The 27,113-nt window shown below is 38.5% G+C and overlaps 1 protein-coding gene, 2 non-coding genes and 1 pseudogene across 3 annotated transcripts; 3 read left to right on the top strand and 1 right to left on the bottom strand.

Moving 5' to 3' along the window:
- The first annotated feature begins 11 nt into the window (after positions 1-11).
- TERB2 (telomere repeat binding bouquet formation protein 2) lies at positions 12-22,833 on the top strand. The gene is made up of 7 exons (XM_030813796.1): positions 12-101; positions 215-296; positions 1,661-1,800; positions 4,811-4,872; positions 9,076-9,161; positions 16,822-16,910; positions 22,081-22,833. Exons 1-7 carry the CDS (start codon positions 38-40, stop codon positions 22,221-22,223), a joined length of 666 nt encoding a protein of 221 aa, XP_030669656.1. The 5' UTR covers positions 12-37; the 3' UTR covers positions 22,224-22,833.
- Positions 6,110-6,211, top strand: LOC115835607. The gene has a single exon (XR_004030645.1). It is a non-coding gene; the product is annotated as a U6 spliceosomal RNA (small nuclear RNA).
- On the bottom strand, positions 12,996-14,020 carry LOC105739858 (annotated as a pseudogene).
- LOC115835601 lies at positions 16,507-16,610 on the top strand. The gene has a single exon (XR_004030640.1). It is a non-coding gene; the product is annotated as a U6 spliceosomal RNA (small nuclear RNA).
- Positions 22,834-27,113: the final 4,280 nt, after the last annotated feature.

Genomic DNA, 27,113 nt, shown 5'->3' with positions numbered 1-27,113 from the left:
GCCTCCTCTCTCACGTCTCGGCAGGCTTGGCGACGCCATGTTTCAAGGGCAGCGCGGTTGGTTTTGCGGCAGCGTTAGCCGCGATCTGAGGCAATTCTGGGGTAGGAAGCTGAGTGGAAGCAGCGGGTTAGGTGGTGAGGGGAGCATCCTCCTCTGTCTGATGCTTTGGGTCCAGGGCGCTTGATAGGTTCACCCTGTGTTCTTACCTCCACAGTGGCTGAAGGGGGAACGATCAGTGACCCGCGAGCCGCCGACTTCTTGTTCAGCTGTGATGCCTCGCACCCAGACACGCTGAGGTACTGAGGGCGACCTGGCAGTGCCTCTTATGTTAGGATGAGCCGGGAGTTAGGGATGGAAGTTGCAGTCCACTAATAAATATTGATGAGGCTGGGCGCGGTGACGGACACCTATAATCCCAGCTACTCGGAAGACTGAAACGGGAGAATCGTTTGAACTCGGGAGGCGGAGGTTGCAGTGAGCCAAGATGGCACCAGTGCACTCCAGCCTGGGTGACAGAGAAAGATTCCATCTCAAAAAAATAATAAATAAAATAATAAAATAAATAAATAAATAAATAATATTGACGATAGGGTGAGACTGGAAACGGGCAAGTTTTCAGTCCTAGATTTGAGGGAAAGAAATAGACAACCTCCTTTCCTTTCTGCTGCAGTGTCACAGGCTTCTCTCTGGTCCTCGGGCCTCTTCCTGAATTCCAAGTGTGTGTTTCCAGCTGCCTCTTCTACACCCGCATGTAGCGCCTTGAAGGCCCCTCATACTCAATGTCTAAATCAAATCTTCTCATTTCCCCTCATACCTGCGCTAGGGCCTGTGTTCTCCAAAACTTTGAATAATAACCCTACGCCATGAATCAGTCAGTGGCCGAATACCATGAATTAGATCCCTGTAATTGTTCTTCATCCTCACTGCCACTAACTTAGTAGCACCTTAATTCCCTTTTGGCCGGGACTATCAAAGTAACTTCCTAAGCCGCTACTGTGCCTTGAATCTGTTCCCTGAGATCCCCCTTCGCATGGCTGTCAGATTTCGTTTACAAACCAGACATCAGATCAGGGCCCTACCACCCTCCTTTCCCCACTTCCTCCTGCCCCCGCGATTTCCTACAGATTTAGATCGTGGCTGTGCCTACCTTGTTTATTTCCCAGTTTTTCTCATGCCTTCCGTAGCCCAGTCAACCCGAACTGCCATTATTGTACCTTCATGCATGCCTTTTTCTTGTAATGCTCTTCTTATCTCCACCTATAGAAAAGATGTTGCTTTTTACATGTGAAGCTTTCTCTGACTGCATGCACACTCCTCACCTCAGGATTAATTGATCCCTCTTTATAGCAATGACCATGGATAAGCCCCATAGGCTGCTAGCTCAATCCACTGTTGATGCCCAGTAAACACGACCGTTTTAGATCAAGTTTCCTAATTCATATGGTCATTAACCAACCCTGTAAAGCTGAGATGTGCCAGATATAGGTCCCCAGAAAGTAGTATCTTATGCCATGTGTTTTTCCTTCCTTGCCAGAAAAGGACAGCATACATGTATGCTTCAATGTAATTGTCTCCCTACTTCCAGTTATTTATTCTTTTGAAAGGTTAAATACATTCTTGTTTCTTTCATAACCTAAAATATTTCCTTTCTTTCTCCTAGAATATATCAGAGCCTTGATTACATAGAAGATAATGCTACAGTTTTTCATGCCTACTATCTCTCTGCAGTAGCTAATGCCGAAATAAAAAACTCGGTGGCTTTGGGTCATTTCATTCTTCCTCCTGCGTGCCTGCAAAAAGGTTAGCAAAGATCATTCAGCCAATCCCTGTCAGACAGCCAAACCTGGCTAATCTCTGTTAAACAGCCAAATTCAACTGTACTTATTTTGTTCTCAGTCACATATTTTTGAATTTTCTATCTATTTAACCTAAGTGGAAAAAGCATGGACTTTGGATCAGATTGCCTTGGGTGTATATCCTGACTTTGTTTATGTATTGTTTATTCTTACATTCATTGAGCTCTTCCTGTGGGCCAGGTTTCAACCTGGGTAGGTGCTGGGGATTCAGTGGAGAATAAAACAGATGCAGATCTTGCCTTCACAGGCTACAATCTGATGCTTACTAGTTTTGTGACCATTTAGCAAGTTACTTCTCTGAAGTTGTTTTGAGGATAAAATGAGATAATAGGCCGGGTGTGGTAGGGCGTGCCTGTAATCCCGGCACTTTGGGAAACTGAGGTGGGCGGATCACTTGAGCCCAGGAGTTCAAGACTAGACTGGGCAACACGGTAACATGGTGAGACACTGTCTCTATTTATTTTAATAATTTCAAATTATTTCTAAAAATAAGATAATATATTAAGTTGTCTGATATGGTGAGCATTTAATAAATGTATTCTTTGCTAGTTTTGAATCTCTTCATTATTTTTCTAATTTTTTCTTCTGATATTTAAAGACTGGTTATGATAAACCCATGTATTTGTATTTTTTAAAATACATTTGAAAGCACCTTCACATCATTTTTTTCAGCAGCCCTAGGAAATAGGATGGGGAAGTAAATAAACTGCTTCTGAGATTGGTGCTTTTAGTTTTCCCTGCTTGGAACACCCTTTCTTATCCTGTTCTTCTACCCAAATCCTGCCTATTTTTTCTGGGCTAACTTTATTATTATTATTATTTTGAGATGGAGTCTTACTCTGTCGTCCAGGCTGGAGTGCAGTGGTGTGATCTCGGCTCACTGCAACCTCCACCTCCTGGGTTCAAGCGATTCTCCTGCCTCAGCCTCCTAAATAGCTGGGACTACAGGCGCCCACCACTACACCCGGCTAATTTTTATATTTTTAGTAGACATGGAGTTTCACCATGTTGGCCAGCCTGGTCTTGAATTCCTGACCTCAAGTAATCCGCCTGCCTCGGCCCCCTAAAGTGCTGGGAATACAGGCGTGAGCCACTGTGCCTGGCCTGGGCTAACTTTAACTACCCCATGGGTAGGTTTTGTATTATTACCCAATTCTTGATATGTAGGCAAGCATATCAATTCTTGATATGTAGCTTGCCTACATATCAAGATACGTGTTATCATACACATCATAGATACGTGTTCATCTCCCGAAAGACAGAGTGAAGATGAGTACATATTCCCAGTGAGGAGAGTATTAAAAAGAAAAGAAAACAAACAACTTAAAAATTATTTCTATAAAAAAGCCATTAGAAACCCCAGAGATTTGGTTCCTTCCATAGTCGATGTCCTGGTGAAACCTACTTATAAGTAATAACACTAAATTGTTCTAAGTCGTTACATAAATCAATTAATGGCTGGATGGGGGAATTGATTTTAAAAACTACTTGTGCCAATCAGTGAATACCCACCTTCAAGGAGCTTATATTGTAGAATGGCTGTGATTTAATTTATCACTCCTATTTACTTATATGATTTTAAATTATCACTCCTATTCTATCTTTGAGTTCAGCATCTTATATTAACATGTATTTAAACTTTCAAAAATCTGTTTTAAATGAAAACATGCTTGTTATAAAAAATTAAAAGTATAACCTTTCTAATCTGCCTATTGTCTAGTAGAAGTGTGAGATGCAAATTTGAGCCACATATTAATTTTACATTTTTTAGTAGCCACATTACTAAGAATAAAAAATAGCCGGGTGAGGTGGCATGCACCTGTAATCCCAGCTACTCTAGAGGGTGAGGTGGGAGGATCCCTTGAGCCCAGGAATTTGAGGCTGCAGTGAACCATGATCACCCCTGTGAATAGCCACTGCATTCTAGCCTGGGCAACATGCTGAGACCCCCCTCTCTAAAAAAATTAATTACATAATTAAGTGAGTAGAATTAATTTTAGGAATATATTTTATTTAACCTAATATATCTAAAATATTATTTCAATATATAATCTATAAAAATTGAGATACCCTACATTCTGTTTTTGATACTAAGTCTTCAAAATCCTATATTTATTTCATACTTACAGCACCTCTGAATTTGGATTAACCACTCATTTCCAGTGCTCAGTACCTACATGTAGCTAGAGGCTGCCATACTGGACAGCAGAAGTCTAGAGTAATATTACCTTTTTTGTCCTTTTGGCTACTGTGAAAACTTTTGAGATCATTGAGTTTGGATGATGACATTGTCCTTCGACATGCTGACCATTGTAGAATTCCTGTACCCATGTTTACTAGACATATTGTTAATCCACCCTTTATTATATCTATATCTATATATGTGTATCTGTATCAATATCTATAGCTATATAGACATTAGATATACATCTAATATATAGCTAATGCATTATATAGATACATGCATTATTATATATATATCTATAAATGCAGAGGTATATCTATACATACATATATACATATACATCTAATGTATATCTAATGATACAGATATAGATATTGGTGTATATTTAATATATATGTATATACAAATATAGATATAAAAAGAGTGGATGAACATACCTCAATGATGTATATATTATATATATGTACACACACATATCTAATGTATACACAGATACAAATATATATATAGATATATTCTAGCAGGAAACATCTACAACAATGATTAGCAAAGTGTATTAGAATCATCTGGAGAGTCTGTTAGAAATGCAAATTCCAGAGCTCCTCCTCAATAATCTGATTCAATAGGAATCTGCATTTTAACAAGTGTGTTATGTGATTTTGTTGCAAATAGAATAACACTGGCCTAGAAATTTCAGACTTTAGCAAAATTCAGAAGATTCTAAAAAAAAAAAAAAAAACCAGTATTGGATTTGTTTTTCTCATCACAGAAATAAGAAGAAAAATTGGTAGTTTTATTTGGGAACAAGACCAACATTTTCTGATAGAAAAGGTAAGAGTAAATTAAGGTACTTGATTAGAATCTGCAGTTTCAACATTTTCTGAAAGCAAAGTTATCTTTAAAATGTTTACTTGTGACATGTTAGCACCAATGAATCAGATTAAGAGATTTATTTATTTTGAGACGGAGTCTCACTCTGTCTCCCAGGCTGGAGTGTAGCAACGCGATCTCGGCTCACTGCAACCTTTGCCTTCTGGGTTCAAGCGATTCTCCTGCCTCAGCCTCCCAAGTAGCTGGGATTATGGGCGTGTGCCACTGTGCCCGGCCAATTTTTGTATTTTTAGTAGAGATGGGTTTCACCATGTTGGCCAGGCTGGTCTCGAACTCCGGGCCTCAAGTGATCTGCCCACCTTGGCCTCCCAAAGTGCCGGGATTACTGGCGTGAGCCACTGTGCCCGGTCCAGAATAAGAAATTTAAAGGGCATGCTGTTATTGAATATTCTTTGGTTCGACATTGTTTTAGAGTAGTACGTTAGTAAAATTGAGGTTATTATGTATACATAAAATTATTCCCATAAGAAACTTGAAAATTTGCTTCTGTTAGTAATAAGAAGAGAATAATAGGTGCGTAGTATTTACCAGCTCTTTTTTTTTTTTTTTTTTGGAGACAGAGTCTTGCTCTGTCGCCCAGGCTGGAGTGCAGTGGTGCGATCTCGGCTCACTGCAAGCTCCGCCTCCTGGGTTCATGCCATTCTCCTGCCTCAGCCTCCAGAGTAGATGGGACCACAGGCACCCGCCACCACGCCCAGCTATTTTTTTTTGTATTTTTAATAGAGACGGGGTTTCACTGTGTTAGCCAGGATGGTCTCAATCTCCTGACCTCGTGATCCGCCCGCCTTGGCCTCCCAAAGTGCTGGGATTACAGGCGTGAGCCACCGCGCCCTGCCATTTACCAGTTCTTTACTGCCAGTGTGGACTCTGATTGGTTAATTCCTATGATGTGCTGTTTGTTCAATGTTTTGAATAACACCCCTCAATAAATGTGTACAAGAGTCTGTCTGAACCTATTCTGGTTCGGGGGCTGCCTAATTAACCAAAACAAGAAGAAAAAAAGTGTACAATACTGGAAAAATGGCTGTTTTGTAGCTTTCGCCATCCTGCCTCAGATTTACTTATGCTTTTGACTTACTTCAAAATCTTTAGGTAATAGCCAAATTTGGGAACAATTGAGCATTAAAACTAATAATGACAATAATGGATCATAATATGTTAGGTAAAAAGCATCCATGTGCTTGCTTCGGCAGCACACATACTAAAATCAGAAATACAGAGATTAGCATGGCCCCTGCACAAAGATGACACGCAAATTCGTGAAGCATTCCATACGTGTATATGATACTCCAAAAGCAGACATAAAGAAAAAAGGACGGACAGAAGGAAGAAAGGAAAGAAGGAAGAAAATAAGGAAGATAAGGGTGGGTTAAGGAAAATTTTCCTTTACAAAAATAGCAGCTAATAAATATAGAAAGAAAGATAAAATAGAAAAATCACCATTTTAAAAACCCTAAATATAATAATTGATTTAGATAAGGTCATTAATGGATTCTAAACCTATGATCTCAAATTATCACCCACAGATTGATTATTAGTTACATAGTTAAACAGTATACCTTTACAATGGAGCGATCTGGCAGGCACCATTTAACTAACTTAGCAAACTTAGCATCACCAATATTGGAACAACCTTTCATTATGTTCAGTCTGATATTATATAATAAATACACAATATTATCTGTGCAGTATTCTTGTTCAAAACATTTAACACGAATTTAATTATGAGTTAACATTCAGACAAATCCAGAATATGGACCATACCACAAAACAATTAACTGACCTGGACTCTAACATCAGTTAATGTCACAAAATACAAAAAAAACAATAGGAGCATAGTAGATTAAGAGAAATAAAGAAGAGGTATAAAAGACATTTGGAGAGCAATTGGGAAAATTTAACAATGAACTGTATAATGGGTGATACTGTATTACATTTTATTTTCTTAAGTGTGATGGTGTTGTAAAGATAAAACAATGTATATTTTTGGAAAACACATGCCAGGTATTAGAGAGTGGAAATGTCACATCTGCAAATGTGTTCAAGTGGTTCCACAAAAATAAAAAGAGAGAGGAGATACTCAAGGTGTTGGAAATGTTAACACTTTGTGAATCTAGGTGAAAGGTATATGGTATTTACTATACTATTCTTTTTTTTTTTTTTTTTTTTGAGACGGAGTCTCGTTCTGTCACCAGGGTGGAGTGAAATGGCAGGATCTCAGCTTACTGCAACCTCCATCTCCTGGGTTCAAGTGATTCTCGTGCCTCAGCCTCCCAAGTAGCTGGGATTACAGGCACCTGCCACCATACCCAGCTACTTTTTGTATTTTTAGTAGAGACGGGATTTCACCATGTTGGCCAGGATGGTCTCGATCTCCTGACCTCGTGATCCGCCTGCCTTGGCCTCCCAAAGTGCTGGGATTACAGGCATGAGCCACCGCGCCTGGCCTATTGTACTGTTCTTTAACTTTTTGGTAAGTTTGAAAATTTTCACAATAAAGAGTTAGGGAGAAAATCTTTCATTTTTATTTTTTATTTTTTAAAACTTTAAACCCACAGCCATATCATATAGAAAACCTTTACATTATGTCCAAAATCAGGCTATCAACTTATATATTTTATATTTCTGTCATTAATTTGCTTTTTCTTCCCAAGGCATCAGCATCTGAAAATAATAGTTCTTTCAGTCTTTTTGCCCAGGAGGTAATAGTATGCTGTACTAAGGACTGAAATATCTAATCCTTGACTTTTCACAGTGTTTCCAGGAACGTGAGCAGTAATGCAGTGGTTATTATTTGGTGGTAATTATTGACTTTACCAGAACTTTAGAGTTTAAAGATCATTAATTTCATCATTTAGATTTATACATGAGAAAACTAAGGTAAAGAAAATATAATGACCCATTTTAGTACACATTGGCAGATACTAGCAAAGTGGAGCCAAATTTTCTCAGCTCTAACCCAATCCAATGTTTTTTCTACTAAAAAATTACTAAAACATGCTTGTATGGACATTGACTCGAAGTTATATTATTACATGATAAAAGAGTTTGTCGATTCTTTCAAAATATTGGTTGATATGAGTATTAGCCAATTATAATCATGTAACCATAGCATATATACGTGGAAGGTATTCATTGAATGGCAATAACAGGGGTAAATCTGGGGAGCATTACTATTGTTTGGAGTGGATTTAAGTTTTTATTTAACTATAGGAACTTCTTAATGGTGGCTGGGCGCCGTGGCTCGCGCCTGTAATCCTGGCACTTAGGGAGGCTGAGGCGGGCCAATTGCCTGAGCTTGGGAGTTCGAAACCAGCCGGGGCAACATGGCAAACCCCATCTCTACTAAAAATACAAAAAATTAGCCAGACGTGGTGGCTGGTGCGTGTAATCTCAATTACTCGAGAGGCTGAGGCAGGAGAATTGCTTGAACTTGGGAGGCGGAGGTTGCAGTGAGCCGAGATTGTGCCACTGTACTCCAGCCTGGGTGACAGAGGAAGACTCTGTCTCAAAAAAAAAAAAAAAAAAAAGAAAAGAAACTTCTTACTGGTATATAAAATAAATAGATTATGTGATAGGTACCAGTATCTAAGTTGCTTTCACAGAATTATTTAGAAAAAGCTTAACATACATTTAGTTATTTTACATCTTTACAACTAAATACTTCACTGTCCTGTTGAAGGAGAAATATAATTTGTTCAGCTTACTTTATATTTTTGATTTGTAGCTCACAGGAATCCTTAAGTCAAGGATTTTAAGAAAGTTTAAATTAGTAGCAAATTTTTTTGTTTCCTTATTTTTGTGACTAGAAGGTAATATAACCACATTAGAGGAAATTTCAATAATTGAAAGGAGAAAAAAATCAGTTAAAGTTTTACTTATCTGACATAACCACAGCTGGTATATTTAAAATTCTGGTCTTCTTTATGTGTCTCTAAAAATATATAGTATAATTACATGTGTGTGTGGACAAAATTTTATAAATTTTCTCCACCAAGCTAGATTGAGTGTACTTAAATGTGTAAATATTTTTATGGCTCTTGATATATATATTGCCAGTTTATTTTTCCTTTTTAAAAACATTACTGATTGGATCATTGGAATGACGATTTTTTAAAATGTGATTTATTTTTCTATCCACAGCATGATGAAGTAACACCAAATGAAATAAAGACCCTTAGGGAAAACAGTGAACTAGCAACAGAGCACAAAAAAGAATTATCCGAAAGGTATTGAATTCATAAACTTCATTGATATTCAATTCAATGTAGAAATCTGTGAACACTGATTGTGTGCTTATCTCATTTAATTTTCAGTTTTCCTATGAGATCGACAGCATTATAATAATTCCCATTATACAAAAAAAGAGATCTATGATTAGAAAGATAAGCAATTTCCCCAAAGTCATACAAACTTTATTAAGTAGGGGAGAAGCAGGATTTGAACTGAGTCAGAGCCCATTCATTTAAATGGTAGTCATTAAATACTATACCAGGTATTTCCTATGTAGAATACTATACTATCTCATAATACAGCACACTATACTGTCTCTGCAGAATGGAGACAAGGATTTTATGTAGGTTAACGGTTAATAAATTATTTAAAAATTATGTGTATCTGTGTGTGAAAACCCAATCATCATGCTTATGAACTACAAAAGAGTCTTAAAATATATTTTTTACTTGGAAGGAAATACACTACATATTAGCAGTAATTTAATTAGGATGAAAAGTGGTGAGTGATTTTCCCTCTTCTTTCCAAATTGCTTGTAATATATTACGTTGGTTTAAGAAATTAAATTTAGACTGGGCATTGTGGCACATGCTTGTAATCTCAGCACTTAGGGAGGCTGAAGCCAGATGACCGCTTGAGCCCAGGAATTTGAGACCAGTCTGGGCAGCATAGGGATACCCCATCTCTATAAAAAATTTAAAATACTAGCTGGGCATAGTGGCACATACCTGTAGTCCCAGCTATTTGGAGGCTGAGGTGGGAGGATCGCTTGAGCCCAGGAGGTTGAGACCGCAGTGAGCCGTGATGACGTCACTGCACTCTAGCCTGGGTGACAGAACAATACTCTGTCTCAAAGAAAAACAAGAAATTAATTTAAAAAGACAAACAAACATGGCCTTGCCGTTATATTAGGACCAGTTTATGAGAGGCCTTCTCATTGCAGGCTTTTACATGATCTAGTCCTAGTTCCATATTTTCCAATTCAGTTGGTTTTCAAATATTCATAGGGAACATTGGTTCTTCAGAAGTCTATGTTTTATCCCTCCAAACCTGTGGTCGGAGTCAACCTAAAAGTGGAGGCAGGGGAATCCCCACAAGGGCGTGCCCCAAACTGTCCCAAGTTGGGGCCAGTTGGGATTCTAAAGAAAGAACCACTAACTAGAGTAATCAGTCTAAAGCATTTATTGAGGGAACTTGTTAGAGCATTGCACCAATCCTTGCAATGGACGAGATATAAGGGGTGTTCTATCTAGGTATATCCACAGTGAGGGGGTCTGGGTATGGAGTTTATATGAGGGTTTAAGGAATCTGACTCAGGGCTGAGGCCAGTTTCTTTCAGTGTTTTGAGCAGTAACCTAGATACCTTTATCAGTGTCTGGAAATGTTTAAGGTCCTGGTTTGAGTTCAAGCCCGATGGGAAAACCCTGCACTGGGCTGTCTCACAGAGCAGTCAAAGCACTCTGTGATTTTTGGTCAGGACACAGAAAGCAAGCCAGGAGTGGAATTGGGGGAGGGGAGGATGGGACTGGGGCACCCTACAGTCTGGTATTTAGCTGCTGTAATATAAATGATCAAGTAATAGTTATCTTTCTTCAAAATAAAAAGTAACGATGTAATTTATATAATTTTTTCAAGTTTTTCTCCCATAAGGGCTAATTTCCTTAATATACAAAGAGGTATTACAAATCTGGGAAAAATATGTCCAATCCAAAAACAACAGAAATGGACAAAGGATATGAATAAACCCTAGGTAGGTGTCTACTTAGAGCCTTTTCTTTGTGGAAACACCAGACGGTGCAGTGTGAACACAGATAAAATATACCCTCAATTTACCCGCTGAAGCATTTGTTAGCATAGTACTAGGGACATTGATTTTTTACACCATACAAACTTGATGTACAAAAATCAGGCAGTACAGAATTAGTATAAAATCCTAATTTCTCCCAAATCCTCTCCCAGTAATAACCTTTCCAGTAATAACCTTCGTTTTTTGTTGTTAATTGAGACAGAATCTTACTCTGTTGCCCAGGCTGGATGGAGTGCAGTGGCGTGATCTCGGCTCACTGCAACCTCTGCCTCCCGGGTTCAAGCAATTCTCATGCCTTGGCCTCCCAAGCAGCTGGGACTACAGGCACATGCCACCGCACCACACCAGCTAATTGTTTGTATTTTTAGTAGAGACGGGATTTGGCCATGTTGCCCAGGCTGGTCTCAAATTCCTGGCCTCAAGTGACCCACCTGCTTCAGCCTCCCAAAGGGCTGGGATTACAGGCATAAACCACCTGTACCTGGCTGAAAAATCTTATTTGATATTATGATGTGTATGGCAGCATATGGCATTTCATTTTGTTTAACCTTTTTTTTTTTTTTTTTTTTTTTGAGACAAAAGCTCACTCTGACCCCCAGGGCTGGAGTGCAGTGGCGTGATTTCAGTTCACTGCAGCCTCAACCTCCCAGGCTGAAGTGAGAGATCCTCCCTCCTTAGCCTCCCAAAATGCCACTAGGATTACAGGCATGAGCCACCACACCTGGCCTAGAATTTGTTACTTTTATGACACCTCCATGAACATCTTTTTAAAAATAAATCTTACTCTACTTTTTTGATAGTTTTCTTCATGTAAATTATCAGATGTGGAAATTATGGTATAAAGAGGATTTTTTTTCTTTCTTAAACACCTTATGTTTACTTATTTATTTACTTAATTTGTGTGTGTGTGTGTGAGAGAGAGAGAGAGAGAGAGAGAGAGAGAGAGAGACAGGATCTTGCTGTGTCACCCAAGCTGCAGTGAGGTAGCATGATCATAGCTCCCTGCAACCGGGAACTCCCAGGCTCAAGCAATCCTCCCACCTCAGCCTCCTGAGTAGCTAAGACTGCAGATGTGTGGCACCACGCCTGGCTAATTAAAAAAATTAATTAGACAGGGTCTCGTTCTGTCACCCAGGCTGGAGTACAGTGACACCATCTTGGCTCACTATATCCTCTGCAACCTCCACCTCCTGGGTTCAAGCAATTTTCGTGCCTTAGCCTCCTGAGTAGCTGGGACTACAGGTGTGTACCACCACACCTAGCCAGGTTTTTTTGGTATTTTTAATAGAAACTTGTTTTTCCAGTGTTGACCAGGCTGGTCTCAAAACTCCTGGCCTCAAGCAATCCACCCCCCTAGGCCTCCCAAAGTGCTGGGATTACAGGTGTGCGCCAACTCGCCCAGCCTAATTAATTTTTTTTTTGTCAAGATGGCATCTCACTATGTTGCTGAGGCTGGTCTTGAACTTCTGGGCCCAAGGTATTTATTAATTAGTATAGTAGCAGGCCAGGCATGGTGGCTCACATCTGTAATCCCAGCACTTTGGAAGGCTGAGGCATGAGGATAGCTTGAGGCCAGGAGTTCAAGACCAGTCTGAGCAACAGAGAGAGAGAGCCAGTCGCTACGAAAGATTAAAAAAAAAAAAGTTAACTGGGTGTAGTGGTGTACTCCTGTAGTCCTAGCTAATTGGGAGGCTGGGGCAGGAGGATTGATTAAGCCCAGGAGCTGAGGTTTGCAGTGAGCTATTTATGGTCATTCCACTGTGCTTCAACCAAGGTGAAAGAGTGAGGCCATGTATCAAAAAAAGAAATTAGTAGCATGTATCTGTTTCTTAGAATATGGAGCTGGAGGGTATTCTTTCATACCGGAAATAAACTACATAATATCATACAGTATGTTCAAATGCATGTACTGAAGAACTCTACAAAATTTTAATCAAAATCTACATTTGGTTTATTAAGTAATTTCTTGAGAGAACCACTAAGAGACAGTGTCCTTGTGATCAAATGATGAGTCTTTACAGAGTTAAGTCTTATAAAGAAAATTTTGATTATGTTGATCCAAGTAATGCAGTAGTGGCACACTGGTTAGAAGGCAAAATTTTACTTTAATTTCCCTAAATGCTGTCTCACTTGAGTCAGGACGGATTGGGAATACTCAAAATGATCTTCCAGAGAATTTCTGCCATAAGAGTGTCTGCCCTCATTAGGAATGGTTCTCTCATTATCTGTCCGTGATTGGAGGACTGCTTTCTCTGATAAAACCTTTATATCTCCTGGTAAAGGGGAAGATGTAGTATAACAAAGAGCTTTGCCATTTGGTGAGAGAAGGGGAAGTCTTGTATATATTGCAGTAAAATTCATCATGTGCAGTTTTGTGCCGTCTTTCCAAGGGTCTTCAATGCATCCTACTGAGGTGCAGACTTTCTTGATTGCAGTTGGGGTTTCCAGTTTTCTTAATAGTTCAGCTAGCACTTGAGTCACCAGATATAAATTAGACATTTATCTCTTCAGTTGCCATTATACATTCTGCATGTTATCACTTGAAGTTCTTACTCTTCAGAGATCTCTGCTCTTCAGATTGTCTTCCTGATACAGATAGGTTTGTTTGGTTTTTTGAGTAGTTCTATTTCGAGATCATTACATTCTTTCCTCATCAACTCTTGTTCCAAACCGTGGATCTTCAGGTTACAGCTTAACTTTTCCACCTCCCAGTTTGATGAAGGTGGATTGAAATTCCTCATCACCAGTTGAGTTTCCATCTCTGTCCTTAGCTAGAGTTCTACTTCTTTAGATTGCATCTGTTTATTCAATACTTTTAAAGATTCAGAGTTGTGTTTACTCATTTTATCCAATTTGCTCTTTAAATCATCTCTCAATGCAAATCTTTCAATATACATAATAGGCCTTATTTACTTGTTGCTATTCCACAAAACTTGTTTCTTCATCTAATTGAGCTCCTATAAGCTTTTCTTCCAAAAATCTAATTCTTTTCTTTAACATAAGATTTCTCTTTCTCTGAATCCTTAAGTCCTTTTTTGATGTCTTCATATGGGCAAATTGGGAAGCAACAAAAGCATCTCCTCAGTATGTTGAAACTGGAGTTGCTGGAGTTTTCACATAATTTAGCATACAGGTATCACCTTCTATCAGTGCATCCAAGAGAGCCCGAAACCAGGCTACTTAGGGCCACCACCGAGTTTCCATTCCCTAATGTTTAGAAACAGCCAAAAACAGATCAGGTTGCCAGGGATAACTACAGGTTCCGATTTCCTTAAAGATAACCTCCACTTTACCAGCAAAAGCAGCCACTCTGAGTTATTGAATTGAGGGTATTGGTCTTATATCTACCCATTTGGAATTCCTTAAGATTCTAAGGATATTTTAATTGATTCTAAGGATATTTTAATCGATTCTCTTGGCTCTTCATGGTGCATAGTCATATCATTTGTTAATAATGAAAGTATTCCAGCTGGGCGTGGTGGCTCACACCTGTAATCCCAGCACTTTGGGAGGCCCAGGTGGGCAGATCAGGAGGTCAGGAGATCGAGACCATCCTGGCTAACACGGTGAAACCCCGTCTCTACTAAAGATACAAAAAATTAGCCAGGTGTGGTGGCGGGCGCCCGTAGTCCCAGCTACTCGGGAGGCTGAGGCAGGAAAATGGCCTGAACCTGGGAGGCCTGAGCTTGCAGAGAGCTGACACCACGCCACTGCACTCCAGCCTGGGCGACAGAGCGAGACTCTGTCCTCCCAAAAAAGAATAATAAAATAAAATAATGAAAGTATTCCTTCTTTCACAATATCTCTTCCTTTTAATCCTCCCCCCTTCTTTTTCCCTTTATCTTTTATTGTTTGGCCAGAATTAAATAATGGGTGGTCCCTGACTTTTCTGGGAACACAATTTTGCTTTATTTGTAGGATCTCATCCTAATGAGTAGAGTTTCTTTTGAGAGAGTTTAAATGAAATAGAAGCTTTTTTAAAATTTTTTTGAGACGGAGTTTCGCTCTTGTTGCCCAGGCTGGGGTGCAATGGCACGATCTCGGCTCACTGCAACCTCTGCCTCCCAGGTTCAAGTGATTCTCCTGCTTCAGCCTCCTGAGTAGCTGGGATTACAGGCGTGTGCCACCACAACCGGCTAATTTTTTGTATTTTTAGTAGAGACAGGTTTTCACCATGTTGGCCAGGCCGGTCATGAACTACTGACCTCAGGTGATCTACCAGCCTCAGCCTCCAAAGTGCTGGGATTACAGGCATGAGCTACTGTACCAGGCCTTAAAAATGGAAAATAAAGCCTTTGCTATTACTCAGTGTACTTCTAGATTTTTAGGAAAATAATAAATTTAAGGATGACTCCAATTTTTAATTATTGAGGTTTTTATTTTTATACAATTACATTATTAGTTATATGTGGTCTAAGTATAGTAAACATTGTCATTTTTGAATAGTGACTGTTCAAAAAGGCATGAATGAAAATAGGATCTTTTAGCCAAGATCCTTGTACCTTTTTTTTTTTTGAGACAGAGTCTGGCTCTGTCACCTAGGCTGGAGTTCAGCGGCGCCATCTTGGCTCACTGCAACCTCCACCTCCCAGGTTCAAGTAATTCTCTCGCCTCAGCCTCCCAAATAGCTGGGATTACAGCTGCCTGTCACCACACCCAGCTAATTTTTGTATTTTTAGTAGAGACAGCGTTTCACCATGTTGGCCAGGGTGGTCTCAAATTCCTGACCTTAAGTGATCCGCCCGCCTCTGCCTCCCAAAATTCTGGGATTACAGGCATGAACCACTGTTCCTGGCCACCTTTTAGCTTTTAAAAATAAGAATATAATTTTTTTAGATTTTATAATTGTGTAATTAGAACATCAATTTTTTTTTTTTGAGATGGAGTCTCACTCTGTTGCCCAAGCTGGAGTGCAGTGGCAGGATCTTGGCTCACTGCAACCTCTGCCTCCTGGGTTCAAGTAATTCTTCTGCCTCAACCTTCCGAGTAGCTGGGATTAGAGGCACGTGCCACCACACCCAGCTGATCTGTATTTTTAGTAGAGATGGGGTTTCATCATGTTGGCCAGGCTGGTCTCAAACTCCTGACCTCAGGTGATCCACCTGCCTCGGCCTCCCAAAGTGCTGGATTTACAGGTGTGAGCCACTGTGCCTGGTCTAGACATCAGTTTTTAGTTGTTACAGTAAACTATGGAAATAATAGTTAATAGAGGCCCAATTATTTGAACACTAACAAAAATATTGTGATCATTTAAAATAGAATCTACTATGCTTTTCTTTTGGCAGATTTAATATTGTATATGTATATGTGTATTTTGTCTAAATATATAGTATTGCATTATTGTACTTTCAGGGATATTGAGAAAAAGACCCAGGACTCTATAGACTCAAATACTTGTTTTGTGAAGTGGCCAAGAACACTAGAATATCTATATGGGTCTTTATATTACTTAAAAGCACAAAAGAAGTTCATAATTAACATTTTCACCCATTAAGACTGAAGTCTGATCTAAGAGCAATTAAATTACTGTATATGTGCTCACTTTGACAGCACATATACCAAAACTGGAACTATTCAGAGGTTAGCATGGCCCCTGCTCAAGGATGACATGCAAATTTGTGAAGCATTCTATATATTTTTAAAAAATCACTATATATATTGCCTGGAATAAATTCTCACTTGTAAAACAAATCCAAATATATACATATGTGGTGTAATATACTATAGTAAATGTAAATATGTATTATAAATATTTATTTATATACTTTAATATAAATATAATACATATAGACATATATATATATATATATACTATGTATATGTGACTTTCTGTACGTTTTATTTTACAGCCCAGAAAAGCATTTTATAAGAACTCCAGTTGTAGAAAAGCAGATGTACTTCCCTCTACAGAATTACCCAGTTAACAACATGGTAACAGGTAGTTTAAAATAAAATTTAGAGTAAACTCAGGTAGGGAAGAAACAAGGGAATATTGTGTTGAATAAAGCTGTTGTACTTCAGATACCTAGAGAGTAGAGCCTTCTCTATTAAGCCTCGTAATGGAGGACACGTCATTTATATATTGAATAAATTACCTGCAGAATTGACCCAGGAATATGCTTTTATATTTTCTGTGCTGAAACAATGGTATCAAGGTAGGGTGACCACATGTCCCTATTTACATGAGACAGTCCCAGTTTATGCTGTTGTTCTGGCATTAGTTTTGAATTCTCAAGTGTCCCAGTTTGGAAGATAAATTATATGAACAGCTCCAATCAGAGTTTCTTTTGAGAATCTGATGAAACATAGGCCCCTTTCCTCAGCATACGCACATACAAACATAACACACACACTGCCATTCCATTCAATATCAAATACATAAATATTTTAAAAACCAAACAAAAACATAACACACAAACTTTACATATAATTGTAAAAGACTCACAGATGCCCAGAAGCCTATACATGGATTACCCAGATGTCCATGGACTCCTTATTTGGGTTTCCTATCCTAGTGCCCTACATAAAGAGAAGACAACTAACCACGGCTGACATTGAGAGGATAGAACCAAGGGAACCAACTGAAAAGTGGTCATTGGGATTTGAATTGTGTTGAGTGAGATGGATATTTAGATACTTTGATCTGAGTAGTATTCAGTGGAGTCACTGATAACAATTTTAAAAATAGAGATTTTTTTTTTTTTTTTGAGACGCAGTCTTGCTCTGTCGCCCAGGCTGGAGTGCAGTGGCGCAATCTCGGCTCACTGCAAGCTCCGCCTCCCGGGTTCACGCCGTTCTCCTGCCTCAGCCTCTGTGAGTAGCTGGGACTACAGGCGCCCGCCACCATGCCCGGCTAATTTTTTGTATTTTTAGTAGAGACGGGGTTTCACAGTGGTCTCGATCTCCTGACCTCGTGATCCACCCGCCTCGGCCTCCCAAAGTGCTGGGATTACAAGCGTGAGCCACCGCACCTGGCCAAAAATAGAGATTTTTTTAAAAAATTGCTTTTAAAGGAGCAATTTTTAAAGTATGGGTTTTTGAAAGCTTATTTAAAAAATAATTTGTATATTTATCATTTTCTCTGTATTTAGCAATGTTAAAACTACCTCTTGCAGCTAGTCCACAGTTTCCTAAATCCTAGATGTCTTGCCATGTTACTATCCCTGTTCATTTGGACTTACCAAACGTTTATTAATATATTTAAAAGAGCAATGATAAATATTAAAATCAACCATAGATAAGGACATATACCTACATTTGGACATGTAATAGTGCTGCTTTTTGTATTATTGCTGGATAAAGAAACAGTCTGATTGTTCAAAAAGACATAACAGTGTAACACAAAAACAAATTTTAAAAAACTATTAGGCCGGGCTCGGTGGCTCAAGCCTGTAATCCCAGCACTTTGGGAGGCCGAGGCGGGCGGATCACGAGGTCAGGAGATCGAGACCATCCTGGCTAACACGGTGAAACCCCGTCTCTACTAAAAATACAAAAAATTAGCCGGGCGCGTTGGCGGGCACCTGTAGTCCCAGCTACTCGGGAGGCTGAGGCAGGAGAACGGCGTGAACCCGGGAGGTGGAGCTTGCAGTGAGCCGAGATTGCGCCACTGCACTCCAGCCTGGGGGAAGAGCAAGATTACGTCTCAAAAAAAAAAAAAAAAAAAAAAAAAAAAAAAAAAAAAAACCATTAAAAAATTAGTCAGAATTTTAAAAGTATAATTTCAACCTGTGGTAATACTCTGTTGTGAATTTTATTGGTAGAACTAAACTAAAAATTTTTAATCTTTTTACTTGCTCAGTTGAATAAATTTCCTTTTTTGTATTTCTGCATTAAATAATAGCAATTTCTTGGAAGAAATCTTCATTTTTAGAGATAATGTATTTGTTTTTAATTTTGATGTGAAATGACGAGTACTTCTCTTTTTTTTATCAAGCCCGTCTGCTGCACAGGAAGGAATAACTTCTTGTTGGAAAAAATCAGCTTGTGTTAATTAAACATTTAGTGACTAAGAGTTCTGATTTAGGCTGTGGTATCAATTTTTGTGACTAAAACTTGACTATCTCTTCTTTGGAATGGGTTGGGTTCAACACATTGGCTATTAAATTTCTGAAAATAGAATTAATTGTGGTCTTTTGTTATAGAAAATACAAGTTGGGGCAATAGCCTAGAACAGAGTTTCTCAGTTTTGGCATTACTGGCATTTTAGGCCAGATAATTCTTTGTTAGGGCGAGGGTAGGTGAGTGTCAGTCCTGTGCATTATAGCATATTTACCTTGGCCTCTGCCCACTAGATACCAACAGCATCACCCATCTCTCCCCCAGTTGTGACAACCAAAAATGTCCCTAGACATTGCCAAATATTCCTTAAATCATCAAAAGATTTTTTGTTTTGTTTTCAGCTTTTGACTGGAATTAAATTTTCTCAGACTAATATCACTTATTACCACCCATGATAAGAAGTTCTGATTGACAGTTACATATGTGATTAATAAGAGTAAGAAAGCAATTACTAATAATTATAAATACTTTGCTGGCAACAATTTTCAAATCAAAAGATTCTGATAATTAAAAGTTTGGAAATCTGTAATAGATGCTGTATTATTTATTGATGTAAATCAAAGTGCTCCAAAACTTAGCAGCTTAAAACAATGAACATTTATTTATTTATTTATTATAGAAATGAGGTCTCACTGTGTTGCCCAGGTCAGGCTCAAACTCCTGGGCTCGAGCAATCCTCCTGCCTTGGCCTCCCAAAGTGCTGGGATTCCAGGCACGAGCCACCGCACCTGACCCAGTGAACATTTATTATTTCAGTTTCTAAGGTCAGAAATCCAGGAGTATCCTAGCTGGGTACTTCTGTCTCATAGCCTTTTGTAAGGTTGCAGTCAAGTTGTTAGCTGGAATGCAGTCATTCCAAGGCACAACTGGGACTGAAAAATCCACTTCAAACCTCACTCAAGTGGTTATTGGCAGGTGTTGGGTCCTTGCTGGATTTTGGCCAAAGGCTTCAACTCCTCACCAAATGGGCCTCTCCATATGTACCATCCACAACATGGTAGGTAGTTTGCTTCCCTCAAAGTGAAAAATCCAAGAATAAGAAAGAGCATGCCCAAGAAAAAAAGCCATAGTCTTTTTTACATCCGACTCTCAGAAGTGACATTGCATCACTTCTGTCATATGCCATTGGTTACACAGATCAAACCAAGTACAAAATGGTAGTGGACTGTGAATATCAGGAGGTGGGGATCAGTTGGGGCCACTGGGTGGCTGGCTATCACAGATGCATGTGGGATTGTCCACCAGGAGTGCCTTTCTTAGGAATTCCCTTCTCCCTCCCAATTTATCTGGATAACACAGGGACAGACATTTTTTTAAACATGAGCTTGCTCCCCACCCTCAACATTTGCTTTGAGAGTGAATGCCTGATTTGAACTGGGCTAATTGCAGATCTTCTGGATTTTTAGATGTGGAACATAGCATCTCAAGTCATTCTCATTTAGGTGATCAAAACTCTGAGATGTAAAACTTAGGAGCTGTCATTGGCCATATTTTCTACCATGAAAAAAAAGCCAACTTGCCTCCAAAAAGGAAAATGAGGCTAATACATAGAGAAAACCTTGAGACCAAGGCTGCAGTGAGGTGTGATAGTGCCACTGCACTCCAGCATGGGCAACAAAATAAGACCCTGTCAAAACACACACACACACACACACACACACACACACACACACCCCAGAAAAAAAAACCCTAAAAACTTCAGACTGGTGAGAGCGATCATAGCTGGTTCTAATTAACTCTGAGTCCCAGCGATATGCCTGCCTTCCTCACAGCTTGGATGATATGGCAATGTCCTTCCAGTAAACTCCCCTTTTGTTTTAGTTAGTTTAAATTAGGTTTCTGTCCATTTCATCCTAAAGTCCTTGACTATTCAAAAATGCTACAATAATCTATTTCTGATGCCATAAATGTCCTATCCTTCTTATACTTACAGGAATATTTTTTAGTAATGTAGTAATTTTTAAATTCCTATCCTCACACATCTTCAGAGGTTTTGCACAGTGTATATGTGAAATTAACTAAACACTAATAGTGATATTTTTCTGCACTAGTTTATTTTACACAGATACATAACCATTAGGCAAAGATTATGAACTCATGGAGTACAGTAATAGTGCTTCGAGAGCTCCTAAAGTAAATGACCATGATTAAAATATCTTTAAAGATACTAGTCAATTTTTATATGCTTGGATTCATAGTTAATTTATTAACTGTGAATTTATTATTTTCATTAAAAATGATTAAACAATATGCAAGGATATCCTGTTGATCTTGATGGTATGGTGTTCTAAATTCAGTCATCCTTGAGCTCTACCAGAATTTTTTTCACACAATATTTATTTTTAAATTAGATTTCAATTTTAGTAAAAGCCACAAACACTTGTGTTACACATAAAATGTGATCATTTAAATAGTAACCAATTGATATCAAGTTAATATTGCTTAGTCATAGAGTCCTTAAGCTGTCTCCATTCTAGGCAGTGTTTTTTTATATGACTCATATCTGTTTTGGATAACTAATTGACATCAAAATTACTCTCACCCATGATCTTTGTTGACTGAGCAGTAAAATCGATTTTTTGTTAATTTTTTTTGTTAAAAGAATCCTATTCCAGTGTTAGCAGTGCAGGAAAGTGTTGCCTGCTGAAACAGGGAAGCTGAACTCTTTGCACTGTTAGTAGCTAGTTGGATGGATAGTTCTAAGTGATTACCCTCTAAGCTAGATACACTTCCCAGTTATTTTGGTCTAAGTGCTTTTATGTTGTAGCCCCAACCTAGACATCACAATCTCAATAGTCAAAGTGGCTTTAATCCACCTTTTAATCTTTTAAAAGGTGGCAGAAATTTATGGGGAGGGGAAGAGGAGGTGTTCCCTGATAATTATAAGGTTTCATGGAGAATCTTCTCACTGGTATTATTTCTTCTTTTTACTTATTTTCTAAAAACATTCTTTAGAAGTCTTTAATAAATCAAAGACACTGAAAAGCAAATAGTATGAGAGGGTTTCAAGTATATATCTATCTATTTTTTTAAATTTTATTTTGTAGGTTATATATCAATTGATGCCATGAAGAAATTCCTTGGGGAGCTACATGACTTCATTCCTGGAAGTTCAGGATATTTGGCATATCATGTTCAAAATGAAATTAATATGTCTGCTATAAAAAACAAATTGAAGAAGAAATATTAAATTAAATTGTAAATATCTTTGCATTTATTTTCTATAAAATATTATCGAGATGTGCATAATGTAAAATGCTCCCTTTTGGTACTGGGGGATAGAGAAATGGGAAATAATTTTTCTGTTTCTCAAAATATATCTTCAGGAAATACAGAATCATTTTGCTTCTGTGTTTTGACATTTTTTCCCCTAGCTTTTAACAATATGTTCAAATATTCTCAATGCACAGTTGTTAAGGAGTAATTGTCATTAAAATACATTTCATAAGAAGTCTCAATCTCAAACTCTCCATCTCTCAATCCTCCTCCTCCTCCTGTCTCTCTCTTTCTCTTTCTTGCTTTCTCTTCTCTCTCTCTCTTTCTCTCCTCCCCTTCTCTCTCTCTTTCTGTCTTTCAAATGTTCTTTTGGCTTTAACATTCTATTAATTATATATTTTCTAGATTGAATACTGTGAATGTAAGTTTTATTATTCTGGTCATCTTATTTTGATTTTAAAAATTAGGATGCTAGTTGAATTCTGAATTACTGTTTCTGATTTGAAACATGAAGAAAAACATTTTAATAACTCATATTTCATGTTGGATGGTTTCTGATAATAAATATTTCAAAAGCGACTTAACATAAACAGACTATGAGTGTTATGTCTTGTTAGATGAACCTGCAAGTCACCTTAGAATCACAGTTCTAGAATGGAACTTAAAGAACGAGTCCAGTTCACTTATTGCTTTTAATGAGGAAATAAGGACCTTGAGAAGATGTCTTACTTAGGGGGACTAACTGGGGGCCAAAACAGAATTGGAACACAACCCTCTTGATTTTCTAGGCAAGTACTTCCCCACTCTCCCAAATAGCATATGCTGTAGCTTATGTGCCAGGTATAATAGGACTGCAGATCCGCAAAGCAGACCCAGAAACAAGCAAACATACTTGTCTTTTAAATAAGCTGAAATAGTGAGGGAGAAGAAAAGGAAAAATCAGTTAGGCAGACCACTAAGGCTAGTCCTCTGAGAAACAGCCTGAAAAAATTACAGCTACAGGCATAAATAGAACAGCCTGGGGAAAAACCAAATGGCAGCTGCACTGATAAGAAAGCAAGGCCCAGCATAGAGCCTTTATTCTTTGTGTGATTAGCAGGCTCTCAGGAAAAAATTTCCTCCCCTTTTCAGGCATTTACGTGGTGGGCTCCGTGGGAACTTGCACAGGGAGGTGGGGGGCTTACCTAAAACAGACCCACAGTTACACAAACAAGAGAAGCTGCACTTTGTGCTCACCCAAGACATACACAGATAAGGAGCGTTACATACGCAGCTTCATAGATAAGGGAAGTTACACAAACAGCTACAGAGTTGAGGGGAGTTTCACATAAAAACTGGGATTCAACTGTAAAAAGAGCAGCCCACTCGGGTCCCCTCTCCACTGTGGAGAGCTTTCTTTCTTTTGCTTATAAAAGTTTTGCTCCAACCTCACCCTTGTGTCCGGGCTCCTTAATTTTCTTGGTTGTGAAACAATGAGCTCAGATAACACCTCAGACTACAAGACCATTGACCCTAGACAGTTTCATTAGTATTGAGTTGCAGGGATTTCAAGAAGGCAGTTTGTTATCTTTATTCATATGGCCATGCTATATAGAGTCTGACTGGTTTATTACATTTTTGTGACTTGTAAATGACAGTGTTATTTGTGAAGCTATCATCTTAGAACTGTACTTCTTCCAAGCAAGTGAATACCAGCTGTAGGATTATCTAAAGAAAATGCACACTTTTTTTAGTGCTTGGACCATTTAGGTATATGTGTGCCCTGGCCCTGGCCCTTCTCCCATGACATAAATTTCATAATACAAAATTTTAACACTGCTTTTGGCATCAGCATTTGAGAATTATATTTTTCCATATGATAACTTTTTCTTATTTATATTCACATCTGTGGTTAAGCCCTTCTGATCTTGTAAATTACACAAAAAACAGAAAAGACAAAAACCTTAAATGTTAATTATCTTTCCCTGAAACACATTTCTCCTGAATACTTTATCGTAGTTACACACCATTGATTGTTTCTTGTATACAAACCAAGCCTGTCTATAAATCTTAAATTAATGACTTACAGGATTAAGTAAAGGTACACCAAGTTGTATATGTTGGAATTTCTTGAAAAAGAGTATCCAGCATTTTTCTGATATATTATGCATGTGTAAATCAAAAATTATAATGAAACACTTTTTTAGGTTTGTTTCCCAAAGTGATTATATCTTTAGATGTATATAGTAAAGCAAAATGTAACCTATATCCTTGAAATATTGTCAGACACAGTAAAATCAGTGATAACATAAGCCTTCCAGGAATTAGAAGCATATGAAAAAATAAAATAAGCAAAGTTGAACTAGTTTTAAGTTTATTGTCTTAATGGGAAGTGAAAAGCAATATGATCTTAGTTATTGCTCATGTAACCTTTTTTAAAAAATTGCTTTAATGTAGCTGATGGATATTGCCTCTGAATATCCTTATAAAAAGTGTTCTCTGGCCGGACGCGGTGGCTCATGCCTGTAATCCCAGCACTTTGGGAAGCTGAGGTGGGCAGATCATGAGGTCAGGAGATTGAGATCATCCTGGCCAACAAGGTGAAATCCCGTCTCTACTAAAAATACAAAAATTAGCTGGGCGTGGCGGCATGTGCCTGTAATCCCAGCTACCTGGGAGGCTGAGGCAAGAGAATCCCTTGAACCTGGGAGGTGGAGGTTGCAGTGAGCTGAGATCGTGCCACTGAACTCCAGCCTGGAGACAGAGGGAGACTCCATCTCAAAAAAAAAGAAAAAAGAATGTTCTCCTCACTTTAGAATTTTTGATTATTTCTCCATCCTTTTGCAAGCATGTCTGCTCTGATGCTTTCAACTATTAAGCATAGTCATTTCCTATACTGTTTAATTTAGTGTGTCGTTCATCTTTGTTATTTCATCTTTTGTGACTAGATTATTTTTTTCTAGCTTTTGGTATTGTTTTCTATAATTAGATAAGTTATGAGTCATTGGCCAAGTCTGCCAGTTAATTTCTGAATGTCTGTTTCTCTTTTTTCCATGATGATATAGAATCCCTAATTTATTTATTTCCTTCCTTCCTTCCTTCCTTCCTTCCTTTCCTTCCTTCCTTCCTTCCTCTTTGTTTCTTTTCTTCTTTCTTTTTCTCTCTTTCTCTTTCTTTCCTCCGTCCTTCCTCCCTCCCTCCCTCCCTTCCTTTCTTTCTTCCAATCTCTTCTTTTCTTTTCTTTTTCTTTTCTTTCTTGTTTCACCAGGCTGGAGTCCAGTGGAGCAATTACCCTGAACTCCTGGATTCAAGCAGTCCTCCCACCTCAGCCTCTCAAGTAGCTAGGACTACACACATATACCACTACATCTGGCTAATTTTTAATTTTTTTTTTTGTAGAGACAGGGTCTCACTATGTTGCCTAGGCTGGTCTCAAACTCCTGGGCTCAAGCGATCCTCCTGCATCAGCCTCCTAAAGTGCTGGGATTATGGGCATGAGCTACCACACCTGGCCCCAGAACCCCTAATTTCTATCTAAGCACATGCTACCAAGAATAAAGAATATATTCTCAGTCTCACTTGAAATTAAGTATGGCTATGTCAGTGTGGTTTAGCCAATGGATATACAGCAGAAATGGCATCTGGGAACTTTTCTTAAAGGCCTTGGCACATACTCTATCTCCCTTTCCTTCCATTCCCATTCTTTCTGTGTTCTTTCAGCCTGTTACTTAGAGGATGTGGTAGTTACCACTTCAGTCCATAAGAGCAAGAACCATACCCTAGGGTTGGCAAAGCAGTGGACTGAAAAGAGCCTGAGATCCTGAGGATATTGTGGAGAAATCTGCCATCCCAGCCTTGGGCTGCCTGCATCTAGACTTATGTGGCAGACAAACAAACTTCTGTTTTGTTTAAGTCACTATATTTTTGCCTATTATTGCCAAACCAATTATAATTGAGGTTTAAGGGCAAGCTGTTGACCTTGGTCTATGGATGAGAATTGTGTGGAAGATACCATTTATTTACATCTGTAAAGTATTGACAGATTTGTAACCTTAAAGTGAGGTAGGTGACTTTAGTGACATCACATGTTTATTAGATTTATAGCAGCTTTAGTAAAAAGTTCTTTGTAATGGAGTGCTTGGTTACACTATTATTTAGCAGAGTGAAAAACTGAAAATAACCTCAATGTTTAATAATGAATAGATAGAATGGCATCTTAAATCATATTGATATTCCAATTTAATGGAATAGCCATTTTTCCTTTAACTGCTTTATTAAGATATAATTCACAGACCTTTGGGAGGCCGAGGTGGGAGGATCACGAGGTCAGAAGATTGAGACCATCCTGGCTAACACAGTGAAACCCCGTCTCTACTAAAAATACAAAAAATTAGCCGGGCGAGGTGGCTGGCGCCTGTAGTCCCAGCTACTCGGGAGGCTGAGGCAAGAGAATGGCGTGAACCCCAGGGGGTGGAGCCTGCAGTGAGCCGAGATCGCACCACTGCACTCCAGCCTGGGTGACAGCGAGACTCAGTCTCAAAAAAAAAAAAATAATAATAATAATAATAATAATTCACAGACCTTACAATTCACTCATATAAAGTATACAATTCAGTGGTTTTTAGAGCATTTACAGGGTTGTACAATCATCACCACAGTCTAATTTTAGAACATTCTCATCATTCCCAAAAGAACATTTTGGAACATTTTCATCATCCCCTTGCCCATTAGCAGTCACTCCCCATTCCCCCAAAACACACCCCAGCCCTAGGCAACCATGAATCTACTTTCTATCTATCTATATTTTCCTATTCTGGACATTTTATATGAATGGAATCATACGATATATGCTCTTTTGTGACTAGCTTCTTTCACTTAGCATAAT

This window comes from Nomascus leucogenys, chromosome 6 (assembly GCF_006542625.1).
Source record: "Nomascus leucogenys isolate Asia chromosome 6, Asia_NLE_v1, whole genome shotgun sequence".
Classification (NCBI taxonomy): Eukaryota; Metazoa; Chordata; class Mammalia; order Primates; family Hylobatidae; genus Nomascus; species Nomascus leucogenys.
Note: the sequence above shows the minus strand (reverse complement) of the source record. Positions and strands in the feature narration are given on the sequence as shown.

Bases quoted from the DNA above. Each gene is read 5' to 3' on its own strand.
- TERB2 (XM_030813796.1), top strand. From the start codon at position 38: ATGTTTCAAGGGCAGCGCGGTTGGTTTTGCGGCAGCGTTAGCCGCGAT. The intron at 102-214 runs GTAGGAAGCTGA...TTACCTCCACAG, and splicing joins CGATCTGAGGCAATTCTGGG to TGGCTGAAGGGGGAACGATC. The intron at 297-1,660 runs GTACTGAGGGCG...TCTTTCTCCTAG, and splicing joins TCGCACCCAGACACGCTGAG to AATATATCAGAGCCTTGATT.